Genomic DNA, 18,646 nt, shown 5'->3' with positions numbered 1-18,646 from the left:
ATACATGTTAGATACTATAAATTAGTTTATTTAATACTAAAAAAAACCCTATAAAAAACAGTTCTACACACAAAAATTTCATTTTGGAATCCCAGGATTTTATGAGTACCAATTTTTACATACCTTTCGAAATTGTTTTTATTAAACTAGTAAAGTGGTTACATCTGTTATTAGTAAATGATAAAATAATAACATAGATTAAAAGCAAGCAAGCAGGCAAACAAAAGAACACAAAACAACAATGAATGGCCTATTTCTCATGGTTGCAAAAATACAGAGGTAAACATTAATAGTTAATTTAATGCAATACCCTGCGCTTTTAATTATGTGAAAAAGGCATTGAACAATAATACAGATTATCAGAATACACCCATACAGGAACTACACATGCCACTACAACAAAGTAGATTAGCTTTGCACTGAGAAAACTGGGTTAAATGCATGTGTGTTAAGTGTCGTACCAGATTAGCCTGTGAAGTCTGGACAGGCTTATCAGGGACGACACTTTCAGCTTTTATTGCATATTTCATTTTAACCCTTTCAGTGCGGGAACCGGATTTTAAAGACCTTTGCAAACAGTTTGGATCCAGATGAGACACCACAGAACGTGGCGTCTCATCAGGATCCAAACTGTTTGCTGTTCTGATAGTATTCTTTAAAAAAAATCGAAGAAAATGCTAATTTTAGAAATTCTGCAGACGACATTTTAGCAGACGACAAATTTCCCAGCATGCAAAGGGTTAAGGAAGCCTCTTCTTGACATAAGTCCAGTTAAAGCAAAACATGTGATCCCTGATAAGACTGTCTAAACTGCTCAGGCTAATCTGGGATGACACTTTAACCAAATTCATTCAACCCTGTTTTATCAGAGCGCAACTCATATCGCGTTAAATCGTCCACTTTGATATCCCAACAGGAGTTCACCCTCTGGTTGCTACGGCAACAAACTCACCCGCCGTAAGTCCCAGCGACGACGAAAGCAACAGAGGATGAGCGCTGTTGTGTCGAGACAAACTGGCCGATAAAGCTCGTGATACACGGCATAAACACACCTACAAATCCAGTATTACCACCAGTTTTACGTAGTTTAAACCTATATATTTTAGCCTGATTTCAAAGAAAGTCTTGTGCTATTTGAAACGCTGTTGAGTACATTTCCTGGGTGGAGCCAGTACTTTGCCTTTGGGGGAGATATAAAGAACATTCTCAAAGTGGGGATCAAACCCATGTCATCCTGTTGGCTACGTGTACACAATATCTACTAGGCCACGGCGACCGGCATTCACCAGTCCCTCTCCTGATGATACATTTTACATACACAGAAGGCAGCATCAGCATGGGCATATTGTGCATGATACTTGTGTACCTTCTTAACCCTCTACCACTTAGATACGTATTTTGATGCACATGTAGTCCTTTAGAAAGTTACATTTAATTACTGACCTTTCTAACTAGATTCAATTTTTTTAAGGCTTCAACTCCAAACCTTAAATACTGATGAGCAGCAAACAGCATAAAACCTGAACAGACTGCAAGTTACTCGCAGTCTGTTCTATTTTTATGCTGTTTTCACACAGCCATTTTCACTTTGCTTCTGAGTGGGAAAAGGTTAACATTTACATGAGCCAGTCCTTAGAAAACTGGCGCTTTATGCATGTATGTACAGTATCGCCCAATATAAGCCTGTGTCCGTAGAGCTAATCAAGGTCGATAATTTCTGCTTATTTTCATTTAGAAGAGACTTCCTATAAAGGAAAAATGTCCTAAAAGCAGAAAGTGTAATCCCTGATATGACTGTACGGCTCATACATATATTAGATAATAATTTTTATGAATTTGATCTCAACATTATTCAATAACAATATATGTTTTTCTAGCATGTGTACATGCCATGTCATTTCACACCAAGCATTGAAATATTTGTTTATCATTTGGGCATGCGTGTTAGTTAAGCTCCAGTAAAATTGAAGGCTATTCTACAGTGATAACTGTCCTGTGATAGTCAGTGAAATCTAGACAGCATAATTAAAGACACTGAAAGTTATTCATTTAATAAGTACACAAGAATTTATTTTTAAAATAATGCCAATGAATGAGAGTATTAGCATCACAAAGATAATAAATAATAAATCTAGTAAATAAATATTTAAGTATGTAATTTGTGATCATTAAATGCATTCCCTGAAATAAGTGTATACATGTATTATCTGAGAAAGTAAAAGGGACAAAAACTAGAAATGTTCAACAACATTTACAGAAATTGTTCATTTAACAACTCCAGCAGCTGTATAACATAATACATTGTACTATTATGCAACCAAATCAAACAAACCCGGTATTATCACATACCCGTAACTTCAGAAAACAAAAGTTTGCAAAATATAAATGAGCCTCACTCTGTGAAAACACAGCTTAATGCTAGCGCTTAACGCTTTGCATGCTGGGAAATTTGTCGTCTGCTAAAATGTCGTCTGCTGAATTTATAAAATTAGCATTTTCTTAGATTTTTTTCAAAGAATACTATCAGAATAGCAAACAGTTTGGATCCTGATGAGACGCCATGTTCTGTGGCGTCTCATCTGGATCCAAACTGTTTGCAAAGGCCTTCAAAATTCGGTTCCAGCACTGAAAGAGTTAAAGTATTGCCAAGATTAGACTGTGCTGTCTGCATAGGCTAATCAGAGATGAAACTTTCTGCTTTTATGTAATTTTTTGTGCAAAGTTTAGTATCTTTGTAAAGAAAACCAGTTGATAAGAAAAAAAGTGTTTTCCCTGATTCAGGGGACAACACTTTATGTAAATACATTAATCTCCTTTTCTCAAAGCGAGGATCAAATATTTTCCATCCCTAGTAACTCACCCTGAAAAACTCCAAGCAATACCCTAGATAGTATAACAAGCCTCAGCGTAAGAATCTTGTCCTCAAATAAATACACCAGCTGGGGAGTCCAAAAAGTGACCAGTGACCAGCAACAAGCTGCTATGGGTATGACCACATCACCGCCAATTCTGTCGCTGAGATATCCACCAAGAAACTGGGTCATTGTGTAGCCCCAGAAAAAAGCTGACAAGACTGAACCCTGGAAAAAACAGCATTGAACATTTTCACTGAGCCTTGCTTTAAAAAATTGGGCTTATTTTTGGCAAAACACTTTCTCCTTTATTTTTATTTTCGTATTAAGCGATAATATTTGGTCCTGCATTAGCCTGTGCGAAATAATCTGGGCGCAGCTTTACGTACATGCATGAAACCCCCTTTTCTCAGAGCAAGACTAACCCTTTGCATGCTGGGAAATTTGTTGTCTGCTAAAATGTTGTCTGCTAAATTTCTAAAATTAGCATTTTCTTAGATTTTTTTCAAATAGTACTATCAGAAAAGCAAAAAGTCTGGATCCTGATGAGATGCCGCGTTCTGTGGCATCTCATCTGGATCCAAACTGTTTGCACAGACCTTCAAAATTAGGTTCCCGCACTGAAAGAGTTAAAATAAAACAAATGCACAGGATTTCCCCAGGGCAAATATGGTGTATTGCTGGTTCAGGCCAATTTTTTCATAAAAATAAAGCTTATCATTACTTATGAAGTTACTTCAAGTGCTTTATATAACCACAACATATATACAAATAATAATCACAATAATGTTACACAATTTATTTATTTAAATGTTTGTTATTTAAGTAACAAGGGAGGATTAACTGATGTTCACTGTACAGCAGATTTAAGTTGCCAACAACTGGTGACAATTTGTATGTTTTACGTTGTAAACAGTGGCAGTAAGATCCCTGTGGGCCTGTTAGAGTTTGCAGTATAAAAAGTGAGGCCTGAATTTTTGAACATCTGTATCTGTATAAAGTTTTGTGAATTGTACGTATGAAACGTTATTAAGAACCAATTAATGAAATTAATCATGTTTTCATTGTTAATCGTTTGTTTTTCAACAAAGTATAACAAAAAGTGTACAGACTCATTTAAGTATACCCATGATAGCAACATCTTAGAGATCTTAAAATGTAAAATTTTAAATACCATTCAAGGCTGTCAAATTTTCCTGGGACAAACCCTGATTACATGCAATCATATAAATCTCTCCTCAAAACAGAGGTCAGTATAAGCACGGCTCAAATACAAAGTAACCGCAGAGAGTGGTACCGATTCTGTTTTGTCCCAACCCAGTTCCTTGGACATGGGTACAGCCACCAGTGGCATGACTGTCCGACATGAGTACAGAGTAGCACATCCCCAGAATAAGCCGATCATCCACTGCTTCTTCTCAGTCCTGTAAAGATAATACTTCTACAAATAAGCCTTGATATGATAAAACAGGGCTTAATACATGTGTGTTAACTGTCCTCCAAAGATAGCCTGTGCACATTGCACAGGCTTATCATTGATGACTGTTTCCACTTCAATTGTATTTTTCTTATAAAGGGACTTAATAGCTAAAAAAGTTTGGGTAGAAAGTGTCGGCCCTGATTTGCCTGTACATAAATTTTCAAGTCCCACTTTTATTTCAAAATTCTAATAGACCCTACCGAATGTGATATCGATAAATACAAACATGTTCCAGAGATCTATAAATAAACGTCATGTTAAATATATTGATAAATTTTTGCATGTTCCAACTCTATCCATTACCCAATAATCCATTACGATTTCTATTTTAAAAACCAAAATTTGGGCAATATGGATGATGAATGTGCTAAAGAATTTCATAAACACAAACATCCCTAAGGCCAAAAAATAGGTCAATTTCGTGTCTCCCGAATTGGCGCCGACCCTAAACTTTTTATTGGGGTCCCCCCCCCCCCAAAAAAACATAATAATTTTTTTTGTTCATTTTCGTTCATATAAGATGTAATATCAAGCAAACAAAGCATATATATACATGTATTTCTTATAATAAGCTTTAGTAGCCTTCCATTATAGTACCCGAAAGACAAAAAAAACAACCTATCTACTGACCATGTTTTTTTCCAAGGAGACCCCAAACGGACCTTTTTTTGCCTGATATCTTTACTTTTGGTAAAACAACGAAGAGCTTTTTTTTAAATGTGAAAACTGGTGATTCTCTGCAAAAATGGCACTTAAAGATTGAAGACCTTTGATAATCAACGATGCATAAAACGTTTTAATTACAAAAAACATATTTATGAGTAATCTTCTCAGCGGAATAGAGGATATACATGTATGTAACGGAAACGAGTGTTTGAAAATGTTAGTTTCAGTTACTCGCAAAGTTAAAACATCTGAAAACATAATCGTTACAAAATGAAAAAAGACAAACATTGTTTCAATTATATGTTAGTGGATCTGTGTATAATCAGATTTATATGCATATATTGCTTTATCATGTATGTCTTGCAGTACAGTTTACTGAAACAACATGGAACTTAATTGCAAGGTAAATATATTTCTAATAATTAAAGTAAGTTAAATACATTATTTACCATTAAATGTGCTCGTTTCTATTTTTATGTTTTTCCCAAAACTGCCCCTGATTACATGTTCCTTCCAAACCAGGTATTCACGGAATTTTTTTGCCCTTTTCTGCCTAAAATGTTCGTTAAAATGCCGTTTTTGAAAGTAATGTGCCATGCCTCTTTGTCCTCCCGGGAAAAATACATTGCCATCATGTATAAACATTGAAATTTCAATTGCAATATTAAGTATTTTCAGCACCTGATCTGATTCTTTAACGTTAGCTCTGTTCAAATTATCTGTTCAGTTTGTCATTTTTTATGGGTATTAGCAGTGCTTCAGCTTCAACATAGATTTATTAATAATATGCATATTCTAAGTATAAAAGGGGCAATAATTATGACGAAATGCTTGATAGAGTTGTCAGCTCTTGTTTATAGGTTGGGGTGATGTTGGTAAACAAGTATGCAAAATATGAAAGCAATATGTCAAGGGACAATGAAAATAAATGGGGTAGTATGAAAACTTTAACATTTGCTGCATATTCTAAGTGAAAAAGGGGCCATAATTATGACAAAATGCTTGATAGAGTTGTCTGCTCTTGTTTATAGGTTGGGGTCATGTTGGTAAACAAGTATGCAAAATATGAAAGCAATATGTCAAGGGACAATGAAAATAATTGGGGTAGTACGAAAACTTTAACATTTGCATGCTAACGGCACGGCACGGAACGCCCACGCCGGGGTGAGTAGGATAGCTCCACTATATATATTTCATATATAATAGTCGAGCTTATAAATGGGGTAGTACAAAAACTTTAACATTTGCTGCATATTGTAAGTGGAAAGGGGCCATAATTATGACAAAATGCTTGATAAGAGTTGTCTGCTCTTGTTTATAGGTTGGGGTCATGTTGGTAAACAAGTATGCAAAATATGAAAGCAATATGTCAAGGGACAATGAAAATAATTGTGATAGTACGAAAACTTTAACATTTGCACGCTAACGGAACGGAAACGCCAACGCTGGGGTGAGTAGGATAGCTCCACTATATATATTTCATATATAATAGTCGAGCTAATAAAAGTATTTATCTTTTTATTTTAAAGTATATATGTATGTAACTGTAGCTGATGTCTGGTTTGTCACACAAAAAACCTTGATTGTTTTCTTTATTGTAAAGCCATGATAATATTTTATAAGAAAATGACACTGATATTATGCTTGATTTGTGTATATATAATAACTTAAATCCAATAGATGAACATTTCAGTGCTTTCCACAGGCCATTAAACGATCCCTCACCGGGGCGCTTGAATTTTGGAATCAGAGTCCCCGGGGTGCTTGAAATTTTCCGATCAGTGTATTTTTCAGTAAAAGAAAGTGGAGATTGTCAAAAAAAATCAAGGTTTCCCTATCAGAGTATCAATATTCCCTGTTTTAAAAGAGCACTCGGTACCTACTTTCACAAGTAATCGCCATAAACACCACATGGGGTAATGGATAATCCACTGATAAGAGAAAAGCATGACGCGCATATCGATTATTCTTGCCACATTACACAGCATTTAAATGCCGACAAGGATGTATCAGGTAACTTTCCAGTCGTCAAACTGTGATGTTCATCGTCCAATCGGTTACGCGAATGCTTATGAGGGCGGGGTTAACTATCAACAATAATTTTTGATTGACGTCGGGCACAAAGAAATTAAGAGTTTATCGCAGCTTGATTCGCAAGAAGTTGTACCATGTAATATAAAACTGGTAACTAGAACAGTACATTAAAGACGGTTTTGGGAATCATCATCACACCTTTTTACTGTAAACATTCACAAGTGCTACATATGACTTATAATTAATACGAGAAATTAATAAAAGCATATAGAACCCGTCCCTTGCAGTTGTCTATCCGTATGGTCGTTCGTTAGTGGGAGACAGTGGACTGAGAGAGACGTTTAAGAGTGTTGAGTGCTTGAGGCTGTATGTATTAAAGACTTTGTTGACTAAAGAGATGGGTGAAAGTGTGTTATGCGTAGGGAAGGTTGCGTTTTAAAGAATTGTTCTGTATGTGAGTGTGATCTTTGTCAGTGTTGTTCGAGGTGCTGTGCAAAATGATGATGTGTTGGTGTGATAGGTGTTTTGGAGAGATTTTTCATTTGATTATTGTCACTAATTAAAATGTAATGATAAACAGACAAGAATAACAAGCGAATAATATATATATACTGGCATATCCCCAAGAATTTGGTCAGGCACTGCGGCAGGCGGTTGGTGTCGAATTCTTTATATACTTTCTAAATGCTATAAATCAAAATCCCCACTTCTTTGGAGCTACCAAATCACAACATTTCTTTTAATATTTATGTATTTGTCCTCAGTTCATTTCATTCAAGTCATATATTATAATATTAAAAAAACAGAAAGCAAACAAAATATTGAAAAACATTCTGTGACCCATGGAAAATCTTGCTTCCAACTACTGGTCGTTTATTAGATTGTATTGTGTCATGCGCAAAGAACAAGAAATGTGTCCACAGGACACGGATGCCCCCAACTGTAACTTTGTCACTACATAAAAGTATAACTGTGTAAACGCTTGGTAGAAGTTATTAGCTTTTTTCAAATCCTAAATGCAGATTTCGAACCTAAATGCGGACCCTAAGTTCAAGGTCAAGGTCACAGGGGTCAAAATTTGTGTGCGTATGGAAAGGCCTTGTCCATATACACATGCATGTTAAATATGAAATTGCTATCTGAAGCGACATAGAAGTTATGAGCATTTTTCGAAATCTAAACGCAAAGTGTGACAGACAGACGATCGGACAGTCTGATCACTATATGCCCTCCTTCGGGGGCATAAAAATGTCTTAGAATATCTAAATAAATCAGAAAGCCACATAAACTAGAGAGCAGACAACATGCTTAATCCTTGAAATGCACTAAGTGACCCCGTAACCTAGTTTTTGACCCGGCATGACCCATATTCGAACTTGACCTAGATATTGTCTTGATACAACTTCTTACCAAGTTTAGTAAAGATCAGATGAAAACTACTTCAATTAGAGAGCGGACACCATGCTAAATCCTTGAAATGCACTAAGTGACCCAGTGACCTAGTTTTTGACCCGGCATGACCCATATTCGAACTTGACCTAGATATTGTCTTGATACAACTTCTGACCAAGTTTAGTAAAGATCAGATGAAAACTACTTCAATTAGAGAGCAGACACCATGCTTAATCCTTGAAATGCACTAAGTGACCCCGTGACCTAGTTTTGACCCGGCATGACCCATATTCGAACTTGACCTAGATATTGTCTGGAAACAACTTCTGACTAAGTTTGGTAAAGATTGGATGAAAACTATTTGAATAAGAGAGCGGACACAAAGTGTGACCGACCGACCGACTGACCGACGGACAGTGCGAAATTTATATACCCCCTTTTCTTCGAAATGGGGGCATAAAAATGTGTTGCAGGTATATAGCGAATTTCGTAAATATGAAAGAAACTATATATCTATTGGATCTGAATATATTAAATATTGGTACTGTTAAGTTATAGTCGCCGTTAAGAAAATAATGTGAACAAATTTTAAAGTCTCTTTAGCGCTCAATATCAACGAAAATTTCGTTAAGTATTTCGTAAAATAAAGTTAACACCTTAACAATCAGTGTTCCTTATAGCAATCTCCAAAATTTCAACGCTAGATGTGGTATGATTACATAGATTTTTGTAGATGCAAAATGCTCGTGTTTATTTATTTGTGGCCACAATTAATTCCCGCGAATATATCTATTCATACGACACATGAACACCATTTTAGTGTATATGTGTCGTATGAATAGATATGCATAACAATAATGAAAACAAGCATTTTGTATCTACAAACATCTATTTTACCAGTCCACATCTGGCGTTGAAATTTTGGCAATTGCCATAAGGAACACTGATTTTTAATTGGTTAAGTTTATTTTACCAACAATTGTATGAAATGTTCTTTGATTTTGAGTAGTAATGTTACTTTAAATGGTCGGGAGCAATCAAATAAGATGTTTGATTCCAAATTAATTGTATTATTTTATAACTTAAATTACGCACAACCGCAACACACATCAGTAACGGTTTATTTTTTAAGCAAGTTCTTTATACTTTTTTATTTTCTGCGATAGTCGTAAACAATTAAAATATTTAAAAGATTGCTGTGGCGTAGTGGATATGGTGTCCGCGTAGCGATCGGGAGGTCAGGGGTTCGAACCCACTGGAAGCGTTCCTTTGATCTCCCCCAAAAGACACCAAGTACTGGTTCTAGTCCCAGAAAACGGACTCGAGAGGGTTTATATAAGCCTACGGCTTTCGATGCAATCGAGCTACAATAAATAGGTTTAAACTAATTAAAATAAAATAAACACAAAATTTGAGCATATCTTTAATTGCTCTTACTCCACATGTACCGGTAATAATAGATCATTATCGACCATTATTAGGGGACATACACCATAATTGATCCCCATGAACGACCCGTAAATCGTTCATATGTGTTATCTAAGCCCCTTATGCACACCCCGCTGATAAGAGCGTGCATGTTTTGATTGAACATTGGCCGAATGCAGACAGCAAGCGCTTGTGAGAATTTCAAGTGCACGCATTTTAGCCCGCTGGGCTAAAATCGCCTTGGGAAATCATAATTCTTATACATGTATGATGTAATCCATGCATTACACTTTTGTTCAGTGCCCCAGATAAGCTGCGTATCTGCGTCTTTCACCCTATTAAAATGTTTAAAAACGCAAAGATATACAATATCATGCGTATTGAAAACGCAACCAATTTGAATTTTACGCAAATTCCTAAAATTCGATGCGTACGATACAATAGCTTCAATTGAAAATTCTTTGCTCATTTTCGGTATAACCTCTTTGCAATTATTATCGTAATGCGACGTCGCTTTTATTCAGCAAGCGTCTTCTTGAAGGAGCAGGAAACATTCAAAGTTATTCAAACGCTCTGCGGACTAGATTTCATGGTTAATTACTGCATCTGACCAAATTATTTACGACAAACATGCGTTTTCAATCTGATTTTATCCGTCGCTCATTGTGCATGTATTTGTAAAGCGTCTGTCCTTTCAGTTTCTATAACGATACAAAATAATAATGTCTAAGAGAGGCCGAAAGACGTTCGCGATTGTTGTGCCATAATATCAATCGATTGCAAACTTTTTTAACAAAGAAAGCAAGTGCAATTAAGTGACAAATCATTCGTGTTATCAAATTTTTAAGTTTAAAGGTTATATTATGGACAGTTTCAAGAATTAAAGATGTTATGAAACATCAGTTTATTAAAATTAATTTTAATAGTTTACAGTTTTATTGAATCAATACAAGTTAGCTTCAATAAAAGTAATCTGAATCAGAATGGATACGTTGAAGTGACCAAGATTGGCTTTTATTAAACGGGCAAATCAGCAATGATTTTAAGGTATGCATTTTTATAACTCATTTCACCCTATTTTAAGACCGAAATCACCCTATTTTTTAAAATCAATGGGTGAAAACCCTTTTTCCCAAATAATTATCTGGGGCACTGTTTGTTATTTTCTATTTTGTATATGGCTAAAACCAATTGTATGCTTTAGAGCTAATACATGTTGCTGCTGTAGATGTTGTATTATAATTCCCTTACGGAAGGGTCGTTCCTTTTGTTTCTTCCAAAAGTCTGTTGTCTGACCGCTATTCATATACAATTAACATAAGTATCAGGGTTCTTAATAACTTTTGAGCCAACAGGCCAAAATGTGAAACCAACAGGCCTTCTAGAAGGGTCCGGGGCATGCTCCCCCGTAAAATTATAAAATTGAGCACTTGATTGCCTGCATTTTGGGCCATTTTATGGCTATTTTAATGGTCAACCAGGCACTTAAATTTGAGCATTTTTTTGACTTTCGGATACGTTATTGCACTTGATTTTTAGGGTCATTTTTTAAGATTTTGACAGGGGGGATGCTCAAAGTTTCAATTGGGAAATTTAATTCTGATAAGGAAAAAACTTCCATTTTGGATTGGGAATGGGGCTGAAATTGGGCCCTACAGGAATGGGCAGAAAAGGCCTGATCGTCCGTCTACCATGCACATTTTGCGTGACACTTCTAGTTTGAAACATAACTGACTTAAAACAAACTTTCACAACAACAAAAACTTTGCATTAACACAAAAAACAGGGTTTTTTTTGGCCCGATTTTATAGCTGAAATTCGGCTATGTTCCCAATCCCAAAAAGTATACTTTTTTCCCAAAATGTGGCAAAAAATTCCCAATTCCCCCCCCCCCCCCCCCAAAAAAAAAAAAAATTATTATTTTTTTTTTTAGAAAGAAGTCTAATGCGTATTTTATTTCAATATTCATTCAATTACTAATAAAGTATTGTATGATTTTGTTCTTTTAATTTGAATGATTATGAAGATTTATATCAAATTTAGTATTTCCCTAATCAGTGGACTTTTCGTGTGGAAAAAAGGCTAATGAATTTATTTTCCCAATTTCATGAAAATGCTGATAAAATTCCCAATTCCAAAGCCATGGGCTATCTTCCCAAAAAGTGGAAAAAAACCCTGAAAAATGCAAGCAATCAGGAACAACAACTCACCATGTGATGCAAAGAACGTCAAAATATTTGACTGCTTTTTGACTTATTTCAATTTGCGCCTTTTCGTTGTTGTTGTTGTAACGCTTTACGGGAGATAATCAAGCGACGTCTTTGCTTAATAGCAACAAGGAGCAAAATTACCAGAAAGACACGCAAATTTGGAAAAGTCAATTGCCAATTTTTCGAATCTGAGTGATTTTCAACCGGCAAAATTCTGATTTCAAACGGCCGATTTGGCTGGCGGCTGTCTTTTATTGAGAACCCTGAAGTATTAATTAAAATTTGAACAAATTATATATAAAATTTCCGTCCATTTAAAACAAATATTTAATATTTGAAAATAAACTTTTTTAAAAACAAAAATTGTATGTTCGGAGAAAAGCATATCAGGGCTCACGCAACTGGGCGACTCGGGCGATTATATCGCCGCGGCTTCCCTGTAATCGCCCTGATCAAAAGCACCGGCGATAACCACTTCGCCCTAAAATCTGGCAATTATCATATCCGCAGCGCTATCAAAGTTGCTTCTGTTTATTACCGAATACACGCGGACGTCAATCAACTGACCAAATCGACGAAACTCCGCCCCCTGGCGTAGTAATTACCTATTGAAAATTGATAAGCAACCATTCACAGCGCTCGTCATACAGGTATTTGGCAGGGTTCTCTCCTGACTAATCAGAGCGTGGGTTACAAACTCCATTTCGGCTAATAGAAAACATGCCGACACCGGGCGAGACACTTTGTTAATTGATGACAATTATCGCATTCAATGTCCCCAAAACAATGTGGATTAAAAGAATGTCGGTCTCTATGTATTAATTGGTATCTGCTATGTTTATAGGTGTCTATAGCAACCGGTGTTTATTTTTGGTGTTATCACTTTAATACACTTATATTTGTTAACGCAGCATCAACATACTAAAACAATATCCCGGAAAGAGAAAAATAATGCATTTAATATCAAGCGTACTTTCGTTTGACAACTGATCATGTACGATGTAAATTTAGTTTTAATGCAGATTCGTTCATACGACACACGAACACTTTTACTCCGATCCTTATAAAAAAGACAGTTCCTCTCGGCTTAGAGGGCTGGGGCAGTAATGTGAAATATTGAATATAATACTTTAAGATACGCTGGCCGAAACTCTTGGAGTGATATTATGCGCATATTACAGTATATGCTATGTTTATAGGTGTCTATCGCAACCATAAATTTAGTTTTAGTGCAGATTCGTTCATACGACACACGAACACATATCGAATATAATACTTTAAAGCGGGTATATACGATTTTGTCAAATATTTATGAATTTATATAAACTGTGTAAAAAACTATATATATATATATTTCAATATAAATTAAAATAAAAGTTAAGAAGAACATTGTCGAAAAATGCGGAATAAGCCAGATATTTAATTCTGAAATTGAAAACGGCTGTACAGCCGAATTCGCCAGCATGTATACCATACATGTATGATGTGCATCTAAACTTAGTTTAACGGTTTATTTGAATTCCTGCAACGACATCTATTCATAAGACACACGAACACTATCTCCGATCCTAATACAAAGACCAATGCTTCGGTTATTGTAGGAAAATATGTACGTCATTATCGGCTCGGGGCGCTAATTTGTCTTTGCTCTATTTTATGAAATTCGGCTTTAATGTATAATTTTTCTTGCCTATTTTGTGTTATTGTAACATATTTTATCAATATATTACAATTAAACACATATAAAAAATCGTATATACCCGCTTTAAGATACTGGCCTAAACGCATAAAACCCATTATCGCATGACGCGGCTATGAAAGAGTTATTTAAATGTGTCGAAAAAAAAATCTAGGTAGATCAATTCCCGCGTCGTTGCGGTAATGTTTGTTAAAGTTGTTATTTCATGCAAACTCGTTGATTTAATCCAATGTTTAATGTTAGCAAGTGTTTGTTTTTTAATTGAATTGTAAACAAAGAGTCAGTTAAAGTCTTCCGAAAATTTGCACTCCATGTGATTTGACAGTTTGACGTCAGCAAAGGATAGCCGCTTCCTGTCTGAAGCAATAATGCGACAAAGTTCTCGCCGACAAAATTGGCTTCCTTTGTCTAGCAATCAACAGTCCTAACTAATCGTGTGTTTGTTCCTCATTGGTAATCGTCCAATTAAATAATAGCATGTGCATAGCTCCGCCTTCAAATCTTTTGCAGAGAACGGTGGTGGAGTTTAACTGTTAATTGAGCAAGTGTTTTACGCAAGTTGAGTTCCGATGTGCCGAAATTATTATGGCGGACGCCCGTGTTTACAAAATTCCTAAACGCATATATCGTAAATAACGGCAGTGTTTAATTAGAATATTTATACTATTTTATCTACTTTAATATCGGGTTTGTTTAATATAATTAACATGTTAAACAATATTAATGCGTCACAATTTGATGGGGTCGCAATTTTACTGACGCTGATTTTCCTATTGTCTGTAATTTTAACCAAAATAAATCTTGAGAAGTCCTTGAAAGTCCGCAAGCTGTACTATAAGTAAAAAAGTGCTTTTGTACTGAGCTGAAGTGCTCAAATTCAAACATACATGTATATATTGAGTTTTATGCTTTGCTCTTGTGTCATATGTATGAATTGATAAATTAGTGCTTATAAAACTTATTTTTCAACATTATTTTATAATGTTTTTATGCTTATATTTTTGTCAGTAATAAATTTATTAAAAGGAATGATTTTATTACTTTAGTTCATACACATTAACAGGTCATGGTTCACAATGGTCCATCGGTGATCGCAAAAGATCCACTTCTCCCTAAAACTGCTCCACTTCTCCCTCTCCAGAACTTAGGGAGAAGTGACTTCTCCCAAAAATTGGAGTCTAGCTTGAGCCCTGCATATAGGTAAACCGTTTAATGGTACATGTTGTTGTAAACACACCCTGTGCGTTCTTTTAATTTTGTTTTGGTTAATAAAAACTGTTCCATATGCAAACAAGTTGACATTTACATTTACGGTTGACGTGTTTGAAACTTTGATTAAAATCTTTCTTCTGCGAGCATACCATATCATGTAAGTAACAAAGAAATGCCAAATTTGCTCTTTCATCAAACTATCAAGTTTTATACATCATCAGAAAGGGTGTTTTTTAAGAAAAGTAAAACTGTTCAAATTAAGACTGTATCTTACCTCAGCCAAAAAATATTTAGGATTTAGTAAGGTGTGGTCGCCATTTTAGTGAGGTCAAATCTGATACCAAAAATTTCACAGATGTTGAAAAAAACATAATTTTTGTGTGTTTGCAATAAAATGCAACATTATTTCCATAAAATTTAATCTTTTCTGGTTATATTGAGCTACACCTTAATGTAATACAAGGTGGCGCTTTTTGCCTCCAGTAAAACAAAGATGGTTAGGGTATGACATCAAATTTTCAGGCTACTTTGGAATATGCTGACATTGTTAATGTAAGTTATCTTAATTTGCTAATCATAGATATATTGAATATCTATTTGTGTTAATTCATGCCAGAAAATAGTTTATGTTGCTAATTTTACAAATAAATAAGCCCCCGGAATCCAGGCGGTAACATTTCTATGGTAAATCGTGAAACCAGTTGCAACTCCCAGGACCCGGAGGGTCAATAGCTGGGAGTTGGATTATTGCAACTATTATTGCAACTTAGACTGTTAAAATATAAAGCAAAATATCACTGTTTATTAAGAATTGAGAGCCAACCTATTCCAATATCTTGTTTCCATCGTGACAGTCTGATCATCCTCGATCATATCTTTATTATTGAAAACATTCAGTGTTATTTAGAGTTTAAATTATCAAACACTAGGTTTACGTGTTGAATTTTCGTTTGTTGTTGTTGAAAGTGTATGCCCAATAATAAAGAGGTTACAACCTACCACAATCTCGACAGGTTGAAAGGTCGCACTGAGATGTGTCTTATTCAAAACGAACCAAAATGAAATTATGTGCCGTTTAGCAATAACCGTTTATAATTTATAATTTAAATTAAGTATTGTCCACTTGCCATTCCAACAATAATGCAAAATATATAAATACGCAATGTGTATATGGTGAAGGGTTCTCTGGACGAAATTTTCATAAAATATCTCTTTTTTCGTGTTTTATCTGATGAATGCACAGCCACCACAATCTAAAGCATCTGTGTGGCTGTTCAAATTTTGGTGATTACGAAACTTCTTGTTGCATGTCTCCAGTTGGTTAAACCTGTAGCGATGAATGCGGGTAAGCCGTAGTGATACAGACGCTATTGCTCCACGTACGTCGCGGACTTGCACAGGGTGCTGTACCCACGGTGTTCAACATATACATTATTAATCCAAGGATATGTATTAAACCATTAACAATAAGATGATCTCCACTTGCTTCCTGATCGGCTTGGGATATCCATTTTAATTCATTTCGGGTTAAAGAAGAAAACATATAAACATGATAATTTCAGTTTAAAAAACTGGAGCAAATACATCTTTACATTGTAACTAATGGAAATTATTGAAACAGTGTGTCGACGAGACTCTTCAAGAAAAGGAATAATGAAAGTTTGCACGCCAAAGTCTTGGCAACATTTATCTGACAAACAGTTAATGTCGCTTTTGATATTTAAGTAATTCATACACATAGACATCTGTAGGCTCAAAGACCTATAGATAACACAGATTGGAAACTTTGCGCCTTATCGGGCTATCTCTCGGTGGGGTCACGTGGTCGAGAAACTGATAAGAACACTTGGGATCAGCCAAAGACCTATTGATATTATGTTATCTATAGGTCTTTGGTAGGCTTGAAAAATGTTGTCATGTCATGGAGCTTTAGTTAGAGTTCAAACCGACATTTTAGATAATTATTGATAGCCTTTGAACCCGCACGAAATTCTTGGCGTTAAGAGAATTGACCAATAATATGCCAACACCTTTCGAATTACAGAAACAAAAACGCAAAAGTTCTTCCCAAGAGGAAATTTGTGTGTGACTGTGTATGCTACAGACTTAGATTTTCATTGCAATATTTTGAATTCAATAATCCGTTCAATACCAATTGATGATTTTGTTTATTTAAGATGTTCTTATGTCCTTTGGTATTTTAGTGCAAATAATGCCTTTTTATGCGACATAAATAAATATATGTATCACATATGTAAAAAATGTGTATCTTTAAAATTGTGTACATTTATTTAAATGCCAACTAATGTCTGAACAGATCATTGTCCTGGACATGCCATTTTCGAATGTTTTGGCGGTAAAGTCTTATACATATCTTTAATAAATATTATTGTTGAACTTTTCTGAATCGGAAACAATGGCATTACATTTTGCGTTTACCTGCCCATGTCATTTTAAACAAAGGTATTCCGGTATGAATACTGGTATTCCGAAATGGATACTAGTGGCATGACACTATAGAACCAAAAACAAATGGAATTTGATACCGCATCTGTAATATGCAATAGGTTGTAAGAAAACACGTCAATATCATTTATTAATAATGCAAATGTTCAATACAAGTATATTTTCTAGAGTTGTTCTAAAAGAAAGCATCAATAATATAGAAGTATCAATGGTATCTGCATTTGTTTCTGTATACTAAAATCTACAATAATCTTACACAGAAAGACATTTTTTTCTACGCAAGGAAGCACACAAACCTAGAACAAACACACGCAAAAGTATATTAATATAGGATGGTAATTGCCATATACATGTATAACAATTTAGGTGACATAATGATAACAACGTCTGTTAAAAAAGCTAAAAAAATGCAGTGTCTGGTGCTCCATTAGTTCTAACAACATTTATGAATTATTAAAACATAGTCATGGAGTCATTACGTCTTTTAGATCAAAACAAAACCAAATGCCCGGATATTGTACATGTATATTGATTTGAAGGTGAAAATAGTCAAATACTAGTTTAAGATTTAAAGCCATAGTTCCTGTCCTGGTTATTATCTTGTCCAGCATTTAAGGATCTTCAGAGTATGGATTTTCCGTGAGAATCCAACACATGTGCAAAATCTAAATTTGCATCATTCAAATCGAACAGTTAATTTGAAAACTCAAGACAATAGAAAACTGTTTTTAATCATAATAAAAATAAGTATACGCATCAGTACCTGAGCAAGTTTAAATAATTATGATGTCTCAGTTATGATCACATTATTAGCCCTTGTCAAAACCCCAAATAACCTGTTTGTTTCAAATATAATAAGGCCCATACGTGGGGAAGCTACCACATGTGAAGACGCTTGATTTGTCTGTCCAACCAGCCAAGTCCTATTCACACAAAGATCAGATATAGAACGGAAGAAGGCTTTTTGAACCAAAGTCAATGGAAAGCGCTATATGTCTGAACTATAGTAAACTTTGCACTGGTTTTGTGTTGCGTGTATGTTGTTGATGGGGGCGCGCACGAAACTGGTTACACCACCAACTAAACTCACACGGGGCTAGTGGGGATCAAACTAGGATGTCCTTAAAAAGAGAAGGTATACCAACCACTCCACTAGCAACATCACGTACTTTTGGAATATTATTCTGCAATATTTTTTATCGCTTAA

At 35.1% G+C, this 18,646-nt stretch overlaps 2 protein-coding genes across 2 annotated transcripts in view; both read right to left on the bottom strand.

The window, feature by feature from the left end:
* The window catches only part of LOC127834506 (solute carrier family 17 member 9-like), a 44,874-nt gene extending 28,952 nt beyond the window's left edge, over positions 1 to 15,922 (bottom strand). The window contains 3 exon segments of the mRNA XM_052360381.1: positions 2,861 to 3,080; positions 4,150 to 4,276; positions 15,797 to 15,922. Of these exon segments, the coding sequence (XP_052216341.1) occupies positions 2,861 to 3,080; positions 4,150 to 4,276; positions 15,797 to 15,846 (397 nt within the window). The 5' untranslated portion in view covers positions 15,847 to 15,922.
* Positions 1 to 18,646, bottom strand: part of LOC127834498 (uncharacterized) — a 213,288-nt gene that overhangs the window by 58,111 nt on the left and 136,531 nt on the right. The window lies entirely within an intron of this gene.

This window comes from Dreissena polymorpha, chromosome 6, assembly GCF_020536995.1.
Source record: "Dreissena polymorpha isolate Duluth1 chromosome 6, UMN_Dpol_1.0, whole genome shotgun sequence".
NCBI lineage: Eukaryota > Metazoa > Mollusca > Bivalvia > Myida > Dreissenidae > Dreissena > Dreissena polymorpha.
Note: the sequence above shows the minus strand (reverse complement) of the source record. Positions and strands in the feature narration are given on the sequence as shown.